The sequence below is a fragment of the Danio aesculapii genome, chromosome 20, assembly GCF_903798145.1.
Source record: "Danio aesculapii chromosome 20, fDanAes4.1, whole genome shotgun sequence".
NCBI classification, from domain to species: Eukaryota; Metazoa; Chordata; class Actinopteri; order Cypriniformes; family Danionidae; genus Danio; species Danio aesculapii.
In genome coordinates, this window is record NC_079454.1 from 52,531,841 (window position 1) to 52,556,034 (window position 24,194).

A 24,194-nucleotide genomic window follows, 5' to 3' on the forward strand; every position below is an offset into this window, starting at 1 on the left:
TGCCTTTAAATCAAGCTGAAGCGATGGATGACACGTTTACAGCTCTGACAGCAGGACTTACAGATTTCTTCTGCTCTTTTAAAGCCCCGTTTTCCTTCTCAAAGGACAGAACCTGAGCCTTAAGAGCGTCTTCTCTGAGTTTAGCTTCATCCATAAGGACATGAACCTGTTGTTAGATCAAAACAAAAAGCCGCACAGGAACATTTACATTCATTGATTTGATAAACTTCTTGGAAATGTGATATTGTAATTATATGTAAACCATAAACTGCTAGACCTTATTAAAAAAACCTTATTAAAAATACAATATTTTCCATTTGCATGTTTTTAATCACTCAAAAGTGCCCCTTTTAGAAGATTAAACAATTTTAACAGATATCAGCATGATTATTCATTTCCATGGCTATTTCAAGCATCAAAAATACTCTGGTTTCCAATGACAATAGAAATGCAGACACAATAACACCTAATTATTCACTAAATGCAAAAGCTTCTCTCTCAATGTTTGTCATTGCCACAGTTAACATTAAGTACAACAGCCTGTAATTGTTAGAAACCGTAAACAAGCACACAGAAAAACGCATATGATTGCTTTAAAATAAATGACTGGTTTCTCAATCAGCCGGAGATCAGCTCAGTCAGGACGAATTACCTTTGCGCGCTCATCATCGTAACTCTTCAGTGTTTTCTGGTATTTCTCAATTCTCTGGTGCATCTTGGCAATCTTTGATCAAGAAAAAAAATTTAAGTTTTAAGAATATCTGTCAAATAAATAAAACACAATGGCAGAAGCTACAATAAAGGGCCGATCACTCCAAGCCCACTAAACAATAAAGACATCTTCATAAAAATCAATCTGAACGTAAAACAAAAGCAGATATAACTAAAATATATTCAGAAACAACATCGTTGGGATGAGGTTTGCACAATTTATCGCAATTATTATTATTATCACAATAATAGTATATGCAATATATATATATATATACCCCAGACGCGTGTGATAAATTACATTTATTTTATGCAACGATTGTTCGTCTAAATTTGACCAATCAGATGGGGTCTTACTATCTTTAGCCCCACCTCCCCAGTATATGCAATTGCTATTGGCTGGGGTGGCGCAAAGGTGAATATAGAGTAAACACTAATAGTAGGAAAATAATAATCAAAGTCAGAATATCTGCTGAGGTTTACACTCTTTCATAGTGTTTTAAGACTAAATGCTTGCACTTTAAGAGGTTTTTTTTGTCTGAATTAGAATTGATTAGATCTGAAAAATAACTTTTACCTGTTTATTTTAATATTATCACATAGATGAGCTAATAAAATGTGCATTTTTCTAGGGAAACGATATTTTGTATGAAATATCATTATCGCAATACTAAACAACATCGCTTATTTTCCCAGTATCGTGCAGCTCTAGTTGGGATCACTTTCAGAATGATTTTCTCTCAGCTAATACATGGTAAAACACTCAGAATTAAACCATTCAGAATCTATTGAATTTAGAGGGTTGATGCAAAGCTCAGATGACGTTGTAGAGAAGCTGCACTGACTGAAGTTAAGCCTATCTTATTTAAAGATAATAATCTTAAAAACAAAGAATGATAAAAATTAATGTTACGTGCAAAGCCAGGCTAAAAAATAGAAACATAAAAATAAAAGCACCTCAGGTACTAAATGCTAGTTTTGGCATCGTTGCCTGCCTCCTTTGGAAATAATTTGCGTTGTTTTTATTCCCCTACATTGACTGCGAACATTTCACTGTTTGAGACCGATTACACGAGCAGGATTCACTGGTTGGATGCACTAAAAATGTTGTATATTGTAAGAAATACTGTTATCGCAATACTCAACAACAATATTGCATATTTTCCTGGTATCGTGCAGCTCTAGATGGGATCATAAATATAAATTTAAAGCTTCAGACAACATAGAGAAGCTGCACTGTTTGATGTTAAGCCCATCTTAAAAGATGAAGAATGATTAAAAAAAATAATGTTACAGGCAAAGATAGTCAAGAAAATTAAAAATAAAAATAAAAGCACCTCAGGTATCCAGTGCTAATTTTACACAACACTAAATTTACTGTTTGATCGGATTACACGAGCTGGATTCACTGGTCAGATGCACTAGAAATCTAGCACATCTAGAGGGTATGAGAGGGTAATGCAAAGAGAAAAGCATAAATAAAAATAAACATCCTTATTTGCTGGTGTGAACTGAAATGTAGTTATCGTCATGTTTATAATTATCGTTCTTTGGTGTGAACCTGCCTTAAATCCAAGTTTACCTTCTCATTAAGGTTTGCGTTTTCTTCCTGTGTGTCCACAATTGTCTGGTTGAGCTGCGAAATACTCCCAGACATCTGCTCCCACTGACTCTGCATTTTCTGCTGATGATTCTAGTTCGTAAAAAAATAAAAGATAAAACATTATACAATCTTGCACGCTGAAGAAAATAAGGTCAAACAAATGAGTTCTGCTGCTGCAATTCACCTTCAGCCCTTTAATTTCATGTTGGCTGGAACTCAGTGACTTCTCTGAGTTTTGCAGGTGTTGTTCTCTTTCTTTTATCTGCATAGACAAATTAAACTTAACATGAAAACAATAAAGACAACAATAGACGAGAGATTGAACTGTCGAGGTTTACCATGTCATTTAATTCAGTGATCTTGTTAGCAGCATCAGATTTCTCATTGAGAAGCTGCTGGATTTTGTCTCTAAGCTGCTTTTCAGTTACTATGAAATAAAAACAAAAATATATATTTATTTAGACACACAAACAAATATATATACACATATGAATGATATGTACATTACATTTTTAACCTTTTTAAATCTCATCATTATTATTATTATTATTATTATTATTATTATTATTATTATTATTATATGCATGCATGCATGGATTAGATTGACTGGTTCTGACATGTATTAAAGCTTTTTAGACAACTTGGTGTATCAAGTGTTTTCCAAATGTGATTTACAAAATATTATGTAATATAAAATCATTTCCGGGAGCTTATAAAAGCAATCTGAAGTATGATTACTGGATTTACTATAAGCAAAGAGTAATTCTAAATACTTCTCTTCCTGTATATTATTATTCAGGTTAGATACTGATTTGCTTGCACAAATACATCACAGCATACACACATGCATGCATTATAATTTGATATAAATTATATACACACACATATCAGTCCTCAGTGTTTGTGTGTGTGTACATACACAGTTTAAGACAAACTTATTAGCTCCTATGGAATTTTTATTATTTTTCAAATATGTGCAATTAATCATATATATTAATAATATATATTATGTATAATAATAACAATAAATAAGTGCTACTTAACAGATGTTCTCAACACATTTTTAAAAATAATAGCTTTAATAACTAATTTCTAATAATCAATTTCTTTTGTCTTTGCCATGATGACAGTCCATAATGTTTTACAAGATACCAGTGTTCAGCTGAAAGTGTAATTTAAAGGCTTAACTAGCTTAATTAGTTTAACTAGGCAATTTAGTTAATTAGGCAAGTCATTGGACAACGGTGGTTTGTTCTGTAGCCAATCAAAAAATAATAATAATTTATTAGCAGATAAAAAAAAATGTATAAATATAATGATATTGGCCCAAGCAGTTTTTACTTTTTTTTTCTTTTAGAAAGATTTTATAATGCTACAAAGCAGAATTGAGGTAAAATAGGAATAATAAATCTGTGATCAGTGCAAGGACAATTTTAAAAACATCAAAAACCATACATAATTCATAACATCACCAGCTGACAAATCTTTCCCATAGCACATACAGTTGAAGTCAGCATTATTAGCCCTCATGAATTATGAGCCCCCTATATATTTTCTATTTAACACATTTCTAAAATTAATAGTTTTACTAACTCATCTCTAATAACAGATTTCTTTTATCTTTGTCATGATGACAGCACATATTATTTGACTAGATATTCTTCAAGACACTAGTATTCAGCTTAAAGTGACATTTAAAGGCTTAACTGGGTTAATTAGGGTAAAGTTTGGGTAATTAGGCAAGTCATTGTATAACAGGGGTTTGTTCTGGAGACAATCCAACACAAAAATCGCTCAGGGGGCTAATAATATTGACCTTAAAAGGTTTTTTTTTTAATATAAAACTGCTTTTATTCTAGCTGAAATAACAAATAAGACGAAATACTGCAAAAAAAAAAAAATCCTGAATCTTTTAAACATTTGGGAAATACTTGTGAAAGAATAAATAATTCCCATAAGGGCAAATTATTTTGACTTCAACTGTATATGCCACAAGCTCTAAAAGGTCAGTAAAAACTGAAACGCATATAAGGCTGTGAAAGTGACTTACATTGATAGCTTCTGCCTTTAATCTAGAAGAAAGAAAGAACAAGCAAAAGATTCCATAAGATTAAATCAGAACTATAAGAATGAAAACATTCATAATGCAAACAAGAGGATCTCTCACAGAGAGCACTGTCCTCCAGAAGAACATCAGTATAGTGAGGGCCCCGATGGCCACTGTGACCACCACTGGCTCCCAGGGGACTCCGTGAAAATTGGGACCCGGTCGCCATTCCTCCGGAAGTGCAGTGATCAGCTAAACAACACAAAAAAACACTTAAAATGTAAACATCTCCTTATTCAGGGTTCTTATTAATTCATCAAATTTACAGTCGCCATGAAATAGAAGTTAAGATTGTCCTTTTTCTGATATTGTGACATCCATCCACTTGAAACGATGCTTAAGGGTGCTTTCACACCTGCCTTATTCAGTTTGGTTGATTCACACTAGAGTTCGTTTTCCCTCTTGGTGCGGTTCATTTGGGCAGGTGTGAAGGTAGCAATCGCACTCGAGTGCGCACCAAAAAAAGCGTACCGAGACCTCCTTGAAGAGTTGGTCTCGGTATGCTTTCAAATGAACCTTGGAGCGGTTTGTTTGTGGTAAGAACATGATCTGAACTAAAACAGACCCAAAAAGAACTGCGCCTTTTTGGAATAATCCAGCTGCCATAGTCCAATACGCTGTCCCGTCTTATGGGGTGTGGAGGAAAAATATTGGATGGATCATTGGTAATATTTCCATAAGATGACCATGTCGCAGTTTGTTTCCAGCCGCAGCCGCGCTTCATTCTGGAAATTTATAGTTTGTCTAAAGTGATGTATCCAAACTATATAGTATACTATGAGCCTATATAGGCACCCTAATAGTCCCTCTATAGTAAAAAGTGTCACTTTGTGTCTGCCGGTTTGTTTACTTGCGGGAATTTCATTGGCATTTTCCTGCACGTAAATTCTGACCAATCGAAAAGCAGTTTAGGGAACATGTTCAATAACATCTGGCCAATGAGTGATGTGGATTTTGTCACATGACTGCATTTTTGTTCTTTTTAACTGGTTTGGACCAAAGCAATCAGTGTGGTGTGAAAATGAACCAAAAACGGCAGAAAATTTAACGTTTGGTCTGGACCAAATGAACCGAACCACAGGTGTGAAAGCGGTGAATGACTTTTGGAAGCGATTGGATTGTTGAAAGATGGGTGTTGCTAACAAAATGACTGTAGATCGACAGATGGACAAAAGTAGAGCAGAAATGAGACACGCCCTGATAGCCTCACCCTAAATGAACAATAGCTCCGTACCAAATAATGATAGCGCCTCCCTAATGGACCGATAGCTATATGCCCTAAAGCAATTCCATGTGACTAGCAATTGAAAAAAAAGTTGTTTCTAGAGGGAAGGTTCTGGTATTTGATTAAAGTTTATTATTTTACAAAGTAATGAAGTGCACAAATGCAGCATTTAAAACAAGATCTACTATATACACAGAAAAATAAGAAGAGTACATTTTGATTTAATGGGGCATTAAGCACTTTTCAAGCACATTGCAGGTGCATTTTCAGACTTTAACTTTCCCAGCACTATACAAAATACATATTTACATACATACGTATACTTCATCACATGATATTTGACGCTGTTTCTTATAGTAGGGCTGGGCAATTAATCAAAAAGTAATTTAAATCGACATTCAGAACCTATAATCGATCTAATTTTCCAGGACGATTTTTTCAATTACTTTCCCTACCGCGTGTCATGGTAGTCACGTGACTCCGCTCTGTTAAAGGCTGAGCCTAACTCATAATTCTGTGGCCACACTGCAGCCACATCTCATCTCTGGTCAAGTAGGATGATGGACCCATTTTTGAGCCTTACTTTGCACTACATTGACGATGATTAGGAGGTTGCGCCTTGAAACGGCAGAGTTTCCATTACATTAAAATGATTATTTACATTAAAATATTTGTTTACAGAAGATGCAAGTGTTACGTTTCACGTATGTTTTGTGTGCTCTTCTCTCCATTTTCCGCTGTGTGTCCTGTGCTGTTTTTAGGTGTGCAACCATTGGTCAAAGGAGCTGTCAATCACCATCGACACACCAATCAGAACCGGGTCCGCTCTGTATAAAAGCCGTGCGCTTGCGCTCTTCTTGAGGAGCGCTTGGCTCACAGCCAGTCTCCTCACTTGTGTCGGCCAGCCTGTTCATCTGTGTTTATTTGTTTGCGATTTGCTGTGTTCTAGTTTTCTCTTTATTAAGAGACTGCTTCATTAGAAATGCTTGTGCAGCTCAGTATTATCTAGTGAGAAGTTGAACGATCTTTGTGAGAATTGGATTATATGAGATTTTGTTTTGCTAATGGCTAACAGTGTGTACTTTACGAGAACTCTAGTAACGTGAGCAGCTTAGAATATTTATTTATTAGTTAGTTTAAGGAGGCGTTGCCACATGTGTAATTATGTTTTGAGGTTATGAAGTTTAGTTAAGCTACATGCTGAAGATTACGGTTTTGTTTCTGCATTTTTCTTTGGTTAGTCAGTTTAGTGGGTTGGGGTTTAGTTGGATCGTTTTGTTATATTTATTTCTTTGTTTTGGCAACACTCCTATTTTCTTTCATTCGATTATTTAAAATAACATTTACATTACATTCTCTATTCATTGTTTGACATTCACTGAATATTAAATACTTAATTTGTTTCACTTACTAATCCACCTTACTAATCTGTTTCATCTTACTTTATCCAACTCGCTCTTTAAGGTCTCAAAACTCAGGGCTTCTGGTAGTACCTAGAATAGCAAAGTCGAGTAAAGGAGGTCGAGCCTTCTCATTTATAGCTCCTAAACTCTGGAATAGCCTTCCTGATAACGTCCGAGGCTCAGACACACTCTCCCAATTCAAAACTAGATTAAAGACCTATCTGTTCAGTAAAGCATACACTTAGTGCACCACTTAGGGGGCTTCCACACAGGTTATGCATCTTGCTGATATACACTGTGAACATCAGCTACGCTAATTATTTTCTTTATTCTCCATTTCCACCTCGGGATACTCTTCCCGAGGCCCTCAGACTATGCAGTCACTGATTCGATCCAAGACCAACGACGAGATGATCCCAAGGTTTCCATATCCTGGACCTGGCCGAATCCTGAGCAACTACTGCGATGGTCATGGAGGAGTGGAGAACATGAGACTGTTTCCTGTGACGCTCCAGAGACAGACGAGTCTTCGCTGAGGCCAGCTTCCAGCCTCCGCCACTGAGACTGCAGCTCTGCACAAGACGTTTGGCCAGCGGAGAAATTAAAATGGCCGTGCCCAACTGAGCCTGGTTTCTCTCAAGGTTTTTTTTCTTCACTTCCGCCTTTAGTGAAGTTTTTTTTCCCTCTCCGCTGTCGCCACTGGCTTGCATGGTTCAGGATCTATAGAGCTGCGCATCGTTGGATTTGCTCTTCAGTGTTTGGACTCTCAGTAGTGATTATTAAACCACACTGAACTGAGCTAAACTGAACTGAACTTAAACACTACAAACTGAACTACACAGTTCCTATTTACTGTGACCTTTTATGTGAAGCTGCTTTGACACAATCTACATTGTATAAGCGCTATACAAATAAAGGTGAATTGAATTGAATTGAACTTAACAAGTGGTTGTGTGTTCTCCTTATTCATCCAGCATCAGTAGACTCACTGATTGTTACGTTTCATCCTCTTTAATATCTTAACAACTTAAACACGTAACACAAGAAATGCACTGTTTAAAATATTATTTACAGGATATACATGAGTTGTTATATTTAGTAGAGATGCCTGCTCATTTTATACTTTTCATATGAAAAACACTGAAAACTATTTATTTTGTTTCCAAAAGAGCAAGTTATTTATTTTCACTCTATCATAAAGAAAAAACGTGACTGTTGGTTAATGTGTGCTTTAATTTCAGTTGTTCAACGTTGATGTTCAATAAATAATCATAGATAGTAGATAGTCTGCGTTTCCTTCAATTATGTTCAAATCAAGTAATGCACCCTTCATTCAGAAATCTCACATGTAATATGTGAGCTGATATACTGTACAAAGCGTATCAGTGAACTCTGAGGGCACAAAATAATAATAATAATAATCATTCATTAATCGTAACAGTTAAAATGTTCTATTAACTTTCTTAGGAAAGTTCGTGATGGCATGTTTGCCCCAAGCCCAACACTGAATTAGTCATATACTTTCTTTACACTTTTTATATTGATTTTAATTTTATGCACTGTTTACTCATGAAACTCCCAACTCCATGCATTTTGTCTTCAATCACTGCTTAATAAAAGAGAACCGATCAACACCGGAACAGTCAGCACTTTTCTCAACAGAGTTCTCATTTCATGCAAAAAAAATATATTGTTTTATTTTATTTTATTAAAATAAAAGGTGGAATCAAGTGTTTAATTACTTCCTATTCAGTAAGAAATTATTACGTTACATTTACATTTTACACATTATAATTACATTTTCAAGCACTTTACCCAACATCTAAGCACGACTCAAACATTAGAATGGAAATTTAAGCATTTGCAAGGATTTACAGCACTTGTATGAACATGTTATTTGACCTGATCTCTGCTTCTGGAAGACAGATGAAGTGTTCACATTAGTATACTAGTAAGAGGTCCCCGTGACATTTTCTGATCACTTCTGACCTCTTTTAGACCTATATTGACAAATCTAAAGTGTATTCAATGTGCTCTGATCCTTATCACCAGACACATGCAGCAATAATACAACAACAGTGGTTTACTGTGGACTTTCACCTCTGGTGAAACACGGTATTCACCTATATGCCTGTATTGAACACATACAACTCCGTTTATATTAACGAGTTTAGCTGTCTTGGGATTTTATGCGACCCTTAAATTGACTTCAATAACTGGAACTCCATTATTACGAGAACCCCAATGAGGAGGACTCACAAAATACAGCACTACGACCTAATTACACAATTCTGCACGGATAATAGGCGAAAATAATAATTTCTGAACAGTTTAAGCTAGCATAAATCACACATTTGACTACTGACGGCAGCATTTCGAGTCTAGAGAGCACTTACTTCGTGAAGTCTGGACAGGATGAAGACGAAAAAGGCAGTGTTTTCCATCTCAGCTGGTTGAGAGGTAAGAATTGGTTGTGAATCCATCCTCATAAAGCGCTTTAGCTGATTTATAAGCGATCAGAAACGGAGGTTGAAGCTGATAAACAGTGTATAAATGGCGGACCGCTGGTTCATATCGGAAGCCGGTGTATTTTTCATATAAAACCGCTCTGTCAGGCGTGTTTTTCACAGCTAATCTATGTTTAACCTGAGAAGTAATAGTATTGATTGACAATAAATATATATAAATAGGTAGTATGTTTTGAAATCGCGGCTGTAGTAAGATCAGTTTTGATCTCTTTCAACACGTCAATATTTCAAAACGCTGAGCGGAGAGTCTCTCGCTGAGACAAGCGCTTCCACTCTGTGTGCTCGCGGTCACGTGATGCTCACTGCAGCCTCTGATTGGTCAAAACTCGAGACCGTTTGATTACATTAGCAGAGATGCTAGCTGTTTTGAAAGAATTTTGAATTAAATTAACGATGTTTTTTTGAGTATGTGCTACAACATCAGGCTACATTGAATCACATTGCTTCGGAACTTTGTTTGGCTATGGGTCCATACACATATGATTCACGTATGGAATTTTATTAGCAAGTTTAGCACGATGCGCTATTGGATTTCATATATGCAAGTACACTTAGCAGGGGACTCTATAGACCAGATATGCCCAAACTTTTTCTAATAACGGGCCAAAAATCAACATTGATTGAGGGCTGTGGGCCGAATATATACCAAACCGAATATTTATTTATTCCAAACCATATTACATTAAAATTACCATGGGTAATTTCCTAATTCGTTTGCAAATATTAAAAAAAACTAGAAAACATAAACAATCCAATTTATAACACAATGGAGCCTTTTGATTTGCCACTAATGACTTCTCCATTGTCTTCTATCTGTCAAGAGACAGTATTTACATTTTTAAAAGTCTGATTTATTTAAATATTTTTATTGTTTTATATAAACATATTTATTAAAACAGTTTAAACTGTTGGATTTTTTTGTAGCTCAGCAATAAAACAAAAAACCAAAAGGTTACGTTAAATTCGAAATCACAATCTCTGTTAAAGGTATTCACCCAACCACCTTCCCAACCTTCTTCCTATCTTTTCAGATTGGACGGTGGGCCAAATCAAACGTTACCATGGGCCAACTTTGGTCCACAGGCCCTACTTTGGGCATCTCTGCTATGGACACAATCAACGGTCACGTGTCCTGAAGCAGAAGTGAACAAGAAATTAATTTACTCAGCAATGATCTATAATAATTTGTATAGGATATTAATTATGTAGCAGACACAATAAATAGGTTTTTTTATATAAATATATTTTCATTTATAAAAACACAAAAAAGTGTATTCATTAATAAATATATGGTATACAGCAGTGTTGAATTCAGAATTATTAGTCCCCCTGAATTATTAGCCATTTAAGACATTTAAAGGCTTAACTAGGTTAATTAGGTTAACTAGGCAGGATAGGGTAATTAGGCAAGTTATTGTATAACTTTCGTTTTTTTGTCAACCGAAAGAAATTCTCTCAACACATTTCTAATCATAATAGTTTTAATAACTCATTTCTAATAACTGATTTATTTTATCTTTGCCATCATGACAGAATTTAATATTTAACTAGATGTATTTCAAGACACTTCTATACAGCTTAAAGACATTTAAAGGCTTAACTAGGTTAATTAGGTTAACTAGGCAGGTTAGGGTAAAGCTGCGGTCACACTAGAGTTTGTGTGTGCGAATTTCTGGCGTACTGCACAGCGAAAAGGGGCGGGATTAAACAAGATTATTAGACATAAAAAAAAAGCGAGCGATTGCTCCATGTTTTAAATTTCTGCTCAGAGGTCATGTTTTGATCCTCGATTGGTCTCACGCAGTCAAGTGATGCGATTTCGCAGGTCAGAGTTCAGCAAGCTTGAACTTTGCACCGCAGCGAACTGCGAAATGACCCTGCGTTTCCGGTCGGACACATTTGCGTGCATATGAATGGAAGTCTATGGGGAGAAAAGTCTAGTGTGACCACAGCTTTGTTAGGCAAATTATTATATAACGATGGTTTGTTCTGTAGACTAATTGAAAAAAAAAAATTAGCTTAAAGGGGCTAATAATGTTGACCCTAATATATGGGGGCTAATAATATAATATTGAATTTAAAAAAAATTTTAACTGCTTTTATTCTAACAAAAATGTATAAATAAAACAAATAAGACTTTCTCCAGAAAAAAAAAATATTATCAATAATAATTCTGATATTCTGGCTAATAATTCTAACTTCAACTATATATATCAAATTGAAATTATAAATAATACTAAAAAATAGACGTGCAAGTGATTATTTAACTTTTGTAAACACACAAAAAATTTAAATTAGACTTAGTTATTATTAGACTGCATATAATTGAAGCTGAATGTATGAATTCAGGAGGTGGACACAGTCAAAAATATGTATAGTAAGAGTCTTTAAGTTAAAGGGCACCTATTTTACCCCTTTTTCAACATGTAAGATAAGTCCTTTGTCTCTCCAGAAAGTGTCTGTAAAGTTTCAGCTTAAAACACTCATCAGATTATTTATTAGACCTTTCAGAATGTTGGGATTTTCTGCTTTACACATCATGTAGCTGTTTTTGTGGCTTGTGCCTTTAATGCTGGTTCTCCCAGCCCACCGTCTCCACGTGCCTGTCAGAGTGTGCCTCAATCTCCACCTCAGCTGCCTCAGATAAACAGACAGACATGAAGGAAGCTGATCCCACGTAACGTTTGTGAGAAATATTACAGTAAGAACTTTAGCAATGATTATTTAATGTATTTGTTGTGGAGTTAATTCAAGCCTTGCTGCGATGAGTCACACACAATGTCATTGCAAAGTTCATGCACACACACAGACACACATTTAACTTTGCACTGTTTTTGCACAGCAAATGTGACAGGATACAGGATGTTAATATCCACTGCTGTATGGACCTCCATTATGTTAATGTGCTGATGAAGTAAAGACGGTAAAATCGTTGCAATTCATTAACATGCACTGTTTTAAAAACATTTTAAACTTGCAAAACTCATGCTTGATCACATTTGAGGATGATTGATGATCACAGAGAGCTGAACAGATCTTTTAATCCCAGTTGTTTGCGCACATCTTGTTTTGTTGATATGATTATAGGCATTACTACAGAGACATGTTAATATGCGGCTGTCAATCAATTCGGTGGGCGGGGAAACCGCACTCCTACGTCAAGTTGCGGTCGGCCTCAAAATGAGAGGGATTTGGATCCTATTTAAACGTCAGGAAATTTAACAAGAGCTTTATTGTGTTTATATCACCCCAATATGACTGTGGACACACTATACTACACACAGTTCTGTCCAAACAGCTTACTAAAGTCGATTTTCATCATAGGTGCTCTAATTTTTTCAATACAAAATGTCCACGCACAGGCACACATTATTCTTTAAAGATAACTTGATAGAATTTAAGTTATTATTCAAAACCATTTAATTAAATTTGATAAAAAAATAATAGGTTTACTGAAGGTTAGGTAGGAGATGCAAAATGTTCCTGCAATTCTTGATTCACCATTCAAGAAGCAGTTTTATTCAGATTAACGCCACAAAACGGAAACTAGGGCTGCACGATATTGGAAAAATCTGATATTGCGATATTTTTCAGACCCCCTAGTACATCACGATTCCGCGATTGCTAAATCCAATGCAAACATCAACAAACAAAAACAATCCTGCAAAATTCTTAATTAAATGCAAGTCACAAAAAATGTAAATAATCTCATAAAACATCCAATTCCAAACCATATAATCAAATTATATTTATTTCAGTTTGCAATTTATTGTTTTAGATGACTTCTAGATGTTGCATACGCAGTACACGTGATGTATTTTGAAAAATTATGTCTTATCAGAGTGGGGGGAATTGTTTTGCAGCCTGTGCAGTGATCATTCGCGGAAAAAGTGTAAGTGATTTACATGTGAAGTCAAAGAAAAAAAGATGTGGCGTGAATTGGGTGTTTTGAGCGTTTGACATGCTTCAGACTGCAAAAGAAAGTGGGTGAACATATAACAAACGGAGCAGTGAAACAGACAGAACAGCAAGCAGCTTACAGTGATGGAGATTGGTTCAGGGATGACGGCTGCTGCATGTGACCGAATTGAAGGGCATTATTTGGGCTTTACACATATGGCTGGTATTATAATGCGTATAAATGTTTTCGTCTAGCTTTTTCCCTGCAGTTAACAAAAGAAAACGCTTCACTGTCATTGACGAGTTTTACGGCAATCTGTGTTTTAGGTGTATTACATTAGGGGAAGCCCTAACGCATTTCCTGAGTGAGGTACATGATGTCAGATGCTCCAGGGAGTAAAATCTGAGAGAAAGTAAGCTCGTGTATGAAAATAAGAGCTATACAACCTTCCTTTGGCGTAATCCCAACCGTTTTTAAATCTGTTTTAGATATCGTCTTGACAGACCAAAGAAGCTTTGTTTTTATGATTTGTGTCATCGTTTCAGATTGCACACCTAACATGCTAAATAATATACCTAAACTGCTAAATAATATATATTTAAATTTTCACATTTATTTATTTATTTATTTATTTATTTATTTATTTATTTATTTATTTATATATATATATATATATTTATATATATATATATATATATATATATATATATATATATATATATATATATATATATATATATATATATATATATATATATATATATATATATATATATATATATATATATATATTTATTTATTTTTTAATTCGCAAAATTGGCCGTACATTGGGTATTACCACTAGAAAATCAGTCATTTTTATTGCAAAATTAAATAAATAAATAAATAAAAATATATAAATAAATAAATAACAAAAAAAATTGTGAAGAACTAGGGGGTCTGATTTTTCTGCAATAAATATTGTCATATGAATTCAGTTTCAGAGGATGTTTTAATAGCTCTATTTAATGTTTTTCTGGGGAGTCTAACAGTATTCGGGTACAGAAAATGAATTGTTTTGTCTTGTTTCTAGTCCAAATATAAAAAAAAAAAATCTTAAACCAAGTAAAAATATTGTTTAGTTTTCATCGTCAGAGCAAATAAGTGACAATTCAAAGTTTTGTGCTTGTTTTAAAGAAATTATCTGCCAGTGGAGTAAGTACAAAAATCTTGTTTTCGCTTTGAAATGTAGATATTTGGACAGGACACAAAATAAAAATTCTACGTAAGAAATGTTTTTTTGTTTTGTTTTTGCATAAATCATATAAAGAACATCTAAATACATTGATTAAATACAATTCTGTAGCTCCTGGTCAACTATAATTCACACTGGACACTGCAGATTCTGCAATGTGACTATTGTGGATGCGCACATTGCGATAATAATGCTGAAACTATATATTGTGCAGCCCTAGAAAGAACTTTTTAAATAGTGTCATGCAGACTTTAATGCGACATATTAAAATATTGTAGTACTCACAACTTCTCCATAAACTCCGAGATTTTCTTTGAGAAGCACCAGCAAACCCTGAAGTTCATCTGAAGTCGATGGGCTGGAGGAATCACTGCCAGTTTCAGCATCATGGAAATCGGAGACACTCGGAGACTCCATTGAACCTGGTGCCAAAAAAGTACAAAAAAAAATTATAAATAATAGTTTTAATCAGTGCACTATTCATATATTGACTATCAGGGAAGGGCCAATATGTTTGCATTAGTATTTATGCTTCAGGGAAACAAAATTCATGTACTTAACTCAATTTCTATCAATTAGGCCTGAACATGATATTGTTTGAGCATCGATATTACAATGTATCTGCAATAGTCACATTGCAGGATTAGATTATTACAGATTCAATTATAAAGATATTAATTTTTTTATTATTATTAGGCGTCACGGTAGCTCAATAGTTAGCACTGTGGCCTCACAGCAAGAAGGTCACTGGTTCGAGTCCCAGCTGGGTCAGTTGGCATTTCTGTGTGGAGTTTGCATGTTCTCCCAGTGTTGGTGCATGTTCCATCTGGGTGCTCCGGTTTCCCCCACACATGCGCTATAGGGGAATTGATGAACTAAATTGGCCGTAGTGTATGAGTGTGTGTGTGAATGAGTGTGTATGGGTGTTTCTCAGTACTGGGTTGCGGCTGGAAGGGCATCCACTGCTTAAAACATATGCTGTAATAGTTGGCGGTTCATTCCACTGTGGTGACCACCTGATAAATAAAGTGACTAAGCCGAAAGAATAATATTGTATAAAATAATTAATAAAATGATGATGGCCATGTTGTTTTACGTTGGATTGTTCAATTTTTGTACCTGAAAACTGTTAGACTCTCCAGAAACCCATAAAGGACTGCTTATTTAACATGTATTTTTGCACATTTATATATTTATATATGCTTGTATTTCATATTTTATGCAGATGCACTGCATAGAGAAAGACTTGATCATCCCATTCAATCTAATTTAATGGAATCTTTCTAAATAATTATCTAGTAAAATTATATTCTTAATCTCAACATATATCACAGCAAAACTAAACATTGCAATGTTCGATTTTTTTTAATATCGTGCAGTCCTTATATTAATCAATATTTAGGTAATACTTGTACATTTTATTAATAAGGTTTAGGTTGTTAGCGTTTTGAGGAATAATGAGCGGGTTCTGACCTAGTAACCTCTGCTTGGCTGTTTCAGCAGATGTATGATTCTCTATTTTTGATAATAAAAAAAATAAATTGGATTTTAATTAGCAAATTTAGATTCTTGATTTTCTATTTTGTAAAATAAAATTGTGACCATTTTACATTCATGCACCATTAAATGGATGCCCACGAAAGACTGCACTTAATATTTTAGTGTTGACTGAAATTTTCCCCAGATGTTGACAACAACCGAATAAATTCATTTGTGCAAATAAAACAAAACTAATTAGTTTACAAATGAAGTTCTGTGTAATAAAATGAAATGACAAAAATTTAAGTATTGAACACATGAAGAAAGGGAGGTGTAGTTCGACAGTGAAAGCCCAGACAGCAGCTGAAATCTCTCAGTAGTTCTTCAGCAAGCCTCTGCCCTTCCTCAGTGTAAATGAATATCAGCTGCTTCAGTCCAACATCTACATTAGCAGGAGGATGAAGATGAAACCAGGGTGGACATTTCAGCAAGACAATGATCCAAAACACAGCCAAGGAGACTCTCAGATGCTTTCAGAGAAAGAAAATCAAGCTGTAGAATGGCCCAGCCAATCACCTGACTCCAATCCAATAGAGAATAGAAAGTAAAGCTTAGATTTCATAGACGAGACCCACGGAAGCATCAAGATTTTAACACTGTGTTGAAGTCTGTGAGAAACTCACACCTGAGCAATGCATGAGACTTCATTCTCCATATGAGAGGCGTCTTTAAGCTGCCATCATTAAAAAAGGCTTTTATATAAAGTATTAAACACATTTCAGTAGTTCAGCACTTTCTCCTGCGGTCATTTCATTCTTATAACACAGAACTCCATCTTTCAGATTTGTTTTGTTTTATTTTTATGTTTGTATTGTTTGGGTTTTAACCAAAATCTGCTTCAATTCCATGTCAACAGCTCCTTTACAAACATTATTCCCAGGAAAAACCATGACGTGTTCAATACTTAATTCTCCCACAGTAAATGAGCCTGAATCTATCTGTATGTTTTTAAATTAATATGGTGTAAAACAGATTAATAATGTGCATAACATAACGCATTACACTAGTGCAGTGTGGCGGCAAGCTCTGTTGGAGCAAAGAAAATTGGTTTCTACTATTGGAATCTTTTTAAAATGGTTGTTTTATTGAGCTAAATATCCAAAAATTTATTAAAAGTAACAAACCTGAAGACTGATCCATCTCAAAGTGAAAGCCAATGTCCACCGGCTTCTCCAAAATAGCATGAGGTCCCTTTTGGATCTCCTCAGCATCTTCGAAAGCGATTTGAGCATCTTTATTCCTGTTGAAATGGCCTCCGTCCTCCTCAAGATCCACGTCTTTATTGTGGGACAAATCTGGGTTCATATTGAATTCAGGACTCAGAATCGATTCAGAGTCATTCTGCTCCTTGTGCATTTCAGGAGTTTCAGCTGGCTCAGTCATTTCAGTTGTAATGTCCAGATTCTTCAGCTCTTCAGGCTCAGATTTCTCATCTGGGTGGAAAAAAAAGTGCATTAAAATCAAGGGAAAATGATTCGCCCTCCTGTGAAATTTTTATATTTTAATTAAAATATTATTCAAGTGCTGTTTAGTGGAGCGGATTTATTTTCAACAACATCTTAAACATGATAGTTGTCTTTTTAAACATTTAATTAAAGATTTGCTATGACAAAACAGTGGTATAGACGTCTCATGTCATCATATACAATAATACAGCCATCTATTATACAATCGTCCGTCGGCAAGTAATTTAAGTAAACATAATAGTTTTAATAATCAAGTTCTTTACATGATGTCAGTACATATTTCACTAGCTATTTTCAAGATACTAGTATTCAGCTTAAAGTAAAATTTAAAAGCTTAACTAGATTAATTAGGCAAGTTGTTTGTTCAAAAGCCAAATCGATGTATGTGTGTGTGTGTGTGTATATATATATATATATATATATATATATATATATATATATATATATATATATATATATATATATATATATATATATATATATATATATATATATATATTACTAAGTTAATAATGTTGATTAATTTAATAAATTTGTTTATTAATTAAAAAATTTAATCAATTTGTTTATTTTAATTTGAATATATTTCATATTTTGTAATTTATATATTTTGTATTTTGAAAATATTTAGTAATATCACTTTAATAATATTATTTTTAAATTATATATATATATATATATATATATATATATATATATATATAGATAGATAGATAGATAGATAGATAGATAGATAGATAGATAGATAGATAGATAGATAGATAGATAGATAGATAGATAGATAGATAGATAGATAGATAGATAGATAGATAGATAGATAGATAGATAGATAGATATTTAAAAATAATATTATTAAAGTGATATTACTAAATATATTCAAAATACAAAATATATAAAATACAAAATATGAAATATATTCAAATTAAAATAAACAAATTGATTTAAATAAAATAAAATTAATAAACTGCTAAGGTCAACATTATTAACATAGTAATTATATATATATATATATATATATATATATATATATATATATATATATATATATATATATATATATATATATATATATATATATATATATAAAATAAAATTTTCTTTATTATAGTAGCCCAGGCCTATTTAAGCTTCTTAATCAGCAAATTTAAATAAATTTTGCATCAAAAAAAGTATTTTGGTACTGGTAAACGTGTCTGCAACTTCTGCAAAGCATCAAATCACCGTCATATTAGCACACAGATTGTCACAAATTTTTTGATATGCTGTAAGAAATCTGAACATGTATTTTTTTTAACGCAGTGTGCGTAGACATTACATGAAATATTAGGTCATGAATATTTACCTGAAAGTTTTGGAAAAGTCTGGGAATTTTAGTAGTAAAAATGTGTATGAACCCTGTCTATGGTATGATATATACCAGTGTTTCCCAACCCTGTTCCTGAAGGCACACTAACAGTACACATTTTCAACCTCTCCCTAATCAAACACACCTGAATCAACTCAGCAGAACATCAGAAGAGACTCCAAAACATAAAGTTAATGGGTCAGATAACGGAGACATCCAAAATATGTACTGTTGGTGTGCCTCCAGGAACAGGGTTGGGAAACACTGATATATATATACCATTATACCACCCATCTCTAATGGCAACGTTGACATTTGCATGGTATTACTCATTTTTAATTCAGAATTAATAACTAATCTCATTCCTCACCTGTTTCATATGCACTTTGTTCCTCCTCAACCAATGGGACGCTGTCGCTGGCTGTCGAATATTTCTGTCGCAAAGCGAAAACAATCTCCTGAAAAGCGTCCAACATGGCAGCCTCAATATCATACATCTCCGGTTCCTTCTGCAGTCCGTCTTCCAGAGCTTTCCGGTCTCTTTCATTAAGTATGTCCTCTGTGGCATCGAGAATGGAGTTTTCTGAAGCCTCCGTGATCTGGTCCAGCGTTTGCTCGATCTCCTCCGTATCCGTCTTCATCTCCCGCGCAGACTTCATCTCAAGATCCAGATCAGAAAACATGGCTTCGATTCTGAACATGTTCTTCAGGCCGAAGTACTTCTGCATGCGCTCGGTGTCTTCGTCCTTCAAGTAGACAGATATTCAGAAAATTATTATACAGTTGAAGTCAAAATTATCAGCACTCCTGTATATTTTTTCCCCAATTTCTGTTTAAAGGAGAGAAGATTTTTCTTAACACATTTCTAATCATAATAGTTTAGTGGTTTGTTCTGGAGACAACCCAACACAAATATAGCTTAAAGGGGCTAATAATATTGACCAGAAAATGGCGTTAAAAAAATTAAAAACTGCTTTTATTCTAGCCGAAATAATACAAATAAGACTTTCTCCAGAAGAAAAAATATTATAGGAAATACTGTGAAAAATTTCTGAATTTTTCCGATTTATTTTGAAGAATTATCGCATGTTAATATAGCCGACAATGTTGAATTTACTGTGACTGTTTATTCATTTTTCTTTAGCTTAGTAGCTTTATTAATCAGAGGTCGCCACAGCGGAATGAACCGCCAACTTATCCAGCACGTTTTACGCAGCGGATACCCTTTCAGCTGTGATTATAAGATTTATTTTTCAGTAATACAAGCTACAAACAAATATTTTCAGATTGTTTTAAAGATATTACTGATTGGAGTATTTAAGACAAAATAAAAATCGAACATTATCACTGTGCAGCGACTAACTCGCTAGTTATCACTACAGCGCGCATCTGGATGTGAAAACCGCAAATGCAGAGGCTTAGTCCCTTGATTAATCAAGGATCGCCACAGCAGAATCAACTGCCAACTTATGCAGCATGCAACCCATTACTGGGAAACACCCATACAGTCTTATTCACACACTGTCTGTAACTAGACAATTTAGCATGCCCATTTCCCCTATAGCGCATGTGTTTGGACTGTGGGGGAAACCGGAGCACCCGGAGGAAACCCACGCCAACACCGAGATCAGTGGCTAATCTGCCGGATTCAGCTGAGGTGAAGTGACGGCGACCAGCGAGACCTAGCTGTCACTCAAGTGGCCACGCCCTTAATTATGCAAACTTAATATAACCTAATATAAAGGAAATGGATGAGTTATAAAAAAATTCACCCCCCTCACAGTTGTCATGGAGGGTAATAATAGCTATATGAACCAAAATCGTTCTTTGTACCAGGCTGTAAACACCTTTTTTTCTGCTGTAAAGTTGGCCATTCTAACAGTGGGCTCAATAGAAATTTGCTCTATTATGGAGCCAGGACTAGCGGAATTTTGATGAATTGCAGTTTCAGTTACTTTCGTATTGGCTTCCCGAGGGAGAGCGGGAGGTTGCCGCTTGGTCCACACAAGCTACATTTACCGATTGCAGATCAATAAGTGACGGCACCGACATTCACGGAGCTGTGAGGCCGGTGTCTAGCTGATAAAAGTAAATCCACATGATGGCGATAATGACGATCTCTTCTTCCTGTTTTACGATGGTCGACAACAAACTTTTTGGTGCGTTACTGCCACCTCTCACGCTGGTCGGTGACGTCGCAAATCAATCATTGGGCTGACACGAGAAACTTGCTTGATGGAAAGATGACTGAAGGAGAGGAGTTAATATATATATATATATATATATATATATATATATATAGTTTACTGTAGTAAAAGGCTAAAGTATACTACGGTACTATAATTTCATGATAGTTATTAATGATACTACAATATGTAAGTTAGTGTAAATATTTCCCTTTACTATTCATTACTATAGTATTTCAAAGGTGTAACACCTGGTTTTATTGTATTTTGTTTTTGCTGTCATATACTATAATTTGTTTCTGTTTGGTACAATATTATTTACAGTAAATAACTGAACTATTCTGCCTCATGTGATTCATTAATAGTTTTATTGATCACTCAGATATGATTGATAATTTAAGATTGCTTCGATTTAAAAATGAAAATTGTAAAAATAGCTTAATGTAGCTGAGCTTCTTTTGCAAAGTAGCTTTTAGCTTAGCTTGCTACATTTCCCAGGGTGTAGCTTTTAGCGTAGTTAAGCTACATTTTAAGTAGTGTAGCTAATAGCTTAGCTCACTACATTTTTCAAGTGGCTTGCCCAACACTGGTAAGAGTATTGTTAGCTTTAAGGAGCTCTATAGTCTAGTGTGCTCCAAAATAGTGACAAAATTCACATTTAGAAGATATAAAGCTGATGTAAACATCTGGTGAAAATTTCAAGTCAACAGCACCTTTAGAAATACGGTGACATGTTCAATGCTTATTTTCCCCACTGTATATCATGATAAAAGCTAATTTAATACCATTAGAAGCCTACCTTCAAGTGATCTCGCAATATTGTGAGTCTCAGTACGCTATCGCTGTATTCAGGCTCTTCAGGAGGAAGACCAACCTCTTCGGTTTCCGTTTCATCTGCTTGTGTTGTGTTTTCGCTTTGTTGAGATTCAACCAAACCATCATCATCATCATCATCATCATCATCAGGTTGCTCATCGTCTTCAAGATTTTTGTCTGCGAGATGAGGATCATTAGATGAAAGAAGAGCGTTTTCATCTTCCAGAAGCTCTTCAGTCTCGTCCTCTTCATCTCCAGGACTATCTTCCTCAGACTCCAGTGTGTTTTTAAGCAGAGCGTCCAGTTCGTTCTTCACCTTTTCGATCTGTTCATCTGTTTTATAAAGTAGAGGTGCAGATTCTGGACTTTCAGAAACGTTCTCAGTTTCATCTTCGTCCTCGGATTCAGTAGGTTTCTCCCTTCTGTTTATCACTACATCCTGAGCATCGTCTGCAATGTTTTTGTGTGCATTTTCATTAGTGTTCATGCTGTCCTTCTGAATAAAATCATCTGCATTTTCATTCGTATTCTCTGTGATTTCACTTATATCTAATGCTATCGATTCCGTTTCCGGAGCTGGTTCAGATGGGACGCCTTCACTTTCATCTGAAGCAGATTTAGTACTTTGAGAAGAAAGAGAAAATTTCACATTATCAATTGTTTCCTCTTCTTCAAGATCTCTTTGTGCTTTGACATCATGAACTAAAAGTGATTCTTTAGTGTGTTCGTGAGAAGATTCAGTCTCTTCCGATTCACTTTTTTCATTTAATGCTGATGTCCATCTATTCTCATCCTCAAGTGTTTTCTCTGAAGTTTGTAGTGGTAAATCTTTACGGTTAGTAGGCTCTTCGCTATCTACGTCTAAACCTGCTGTTTGTGTTTCAAGCTCTGACTCAAAATCAGAGTCATGTTGGATGTGCAAAAGTTTAACATCATCAATATTTAGTGCATCAAAGTCTGATGGTTGGGTTTCTACATCATCTTGGGTTATTAAAGTATCTGTCTCATCGGTCACTCCATGTTTAGGCTCCAGTGTTGACTCTGAGGAGACGACTGTCTTTGGCTGAAAGCTATTAGAGTCATTTTCGGTAGATTTAGATATCAATGTCTCTGACTCTACAGATTCTGATTCAAGAAGCAATGTTGATTCTGAATCAACTGACTCTGACTCAAAAGGCAATGTTGATTCTAAATCGGTTGACTGTGTTGTTGATTCTGAATCACTTGACTGCAATGTTGATTCTGAATCACTTGACTGCAACGTTGATTCTGAATCACTTGACCGTAATGTTGATTCTGAATTATTTGACTGTAATGTTGACTCTGAATCACTTGACCGTGTTGTTGATTCTGAATCACTTGACCGTGATGTTGATTTTGAATGATTTGACTGTGATATTGATTCTGAATCAGTTGACTGTGATGTTGATTCTGAATCAGTTGCCTGTGATGTTGATTCTGAATCAGTTGCCTGTGATGTTGATTCTGAATCAGTTGCCTGTGATGTTGATTTTGAATCATTTGACTGTAATGTTGATTTTGACTCAGTTGACTGTGTTGTTGATTCTAAATCAGTTGATTGTGATTCTGAATCAACTGACTCTGATTCAGGAGTCGTTGCTGGTTTTGAATCGACTGACACTGATTCATGATGCGTTGCTAGTTCTGAATCAACTGACTCTGATTCATGAATCAATTCTGTTTCTGAACTGACTGACTCTGATTCATGAGTCGATTCTGGTTCTGAATTGACTGACTCTGATTCAAGAGGCAATCTTGATTCTGAATCAACTGACTCTGGTTCGAGAATCAATACTGATTCTGAATCGATCGACTCTGATTGAAGAGGCAATCTTGATTCTGAATCAACAGACTCTGATTGAAGTAGCGATTCTGATTCTGAATCAAGATGCTCCACTGAATCTTCTGTTATTTCTTCTGTTTCAGAAGGCAGTTGAGAAACCACTTCATTCTGATATGCTTCTTTAGATTCTTCTGTTGAATTCTCGTTCTCCATAAATAATTTGCTTCCTAATAACACATCTATGTCATAACTTTCAAATTTATCAAGCCCAGTCTCAAAGCAGACAAAATCTGTTTCCTGAAAGAGAAAAAAGGATCCATATTAAC

At 34.8% G+C, this 24,194-nt stretch overlaps 1 protein-coding gene across 4 annotated transcripts in view; it reads right to left on the bottom strand.

The window, feature by feature from the left end:
* mia3 (MIA SH3 domain ER export factor 3) overlaps positions 1 to 24,194 on the bottom strand; it is a 61,777-nt gene that overhangs the window by 32,012 nt on the left and 5,571 nt on the right. For all 4 annotated transcript variants that reach the window (XM_056445599.1, XM_056445598.1, XM_056445597.1 and 1 more), the window contains exons 4-14: positions 22,048 to 24,165; positions 19,433 to 19,808; positions 17,376 to 17,684; positions 14,998 to 15,134; positions 4,482 to 4,613; positions 4,365 to 4,386; positions 2,653 to 2,741; positions 2,499 to 2,576; positions 2,294 to 2,404; positions 653 to 724; positions 62 to 166 (exon numbers count right to left, since the gene is read on the bottom strand). In XM_056445599.1, coding sequence (XP_056301574.1) covers positions 62 to 166; positions 653 to 724; positions 2,294 to 2,404; positions 2,499 to 2,576; positions 2,653 to 2,741; positions 4,365 to 4,386; positions 4,482 to 4,613; positions 14,998 to 15,134; positions 17,376 to 17,684; positions 19,433 to 19,808; positions 22,048 to 24,165 — 3,549 coding nt within the window. The remainder of the gene's footprint in view (positions 1 to 61; positions 167 to 652; positions 725 to 2,293; positions 2,405 to 2,498; positions 2,577 to 2,652; positions 2,742 to 4,364; positions 4,387 to 4,481; positions 4,614 to 14,997; positions 15,135 to 17,375; positions 17,685 to 19,432; positions 19,809 to 22,047; positions 24,166 to 24,194) is intronic.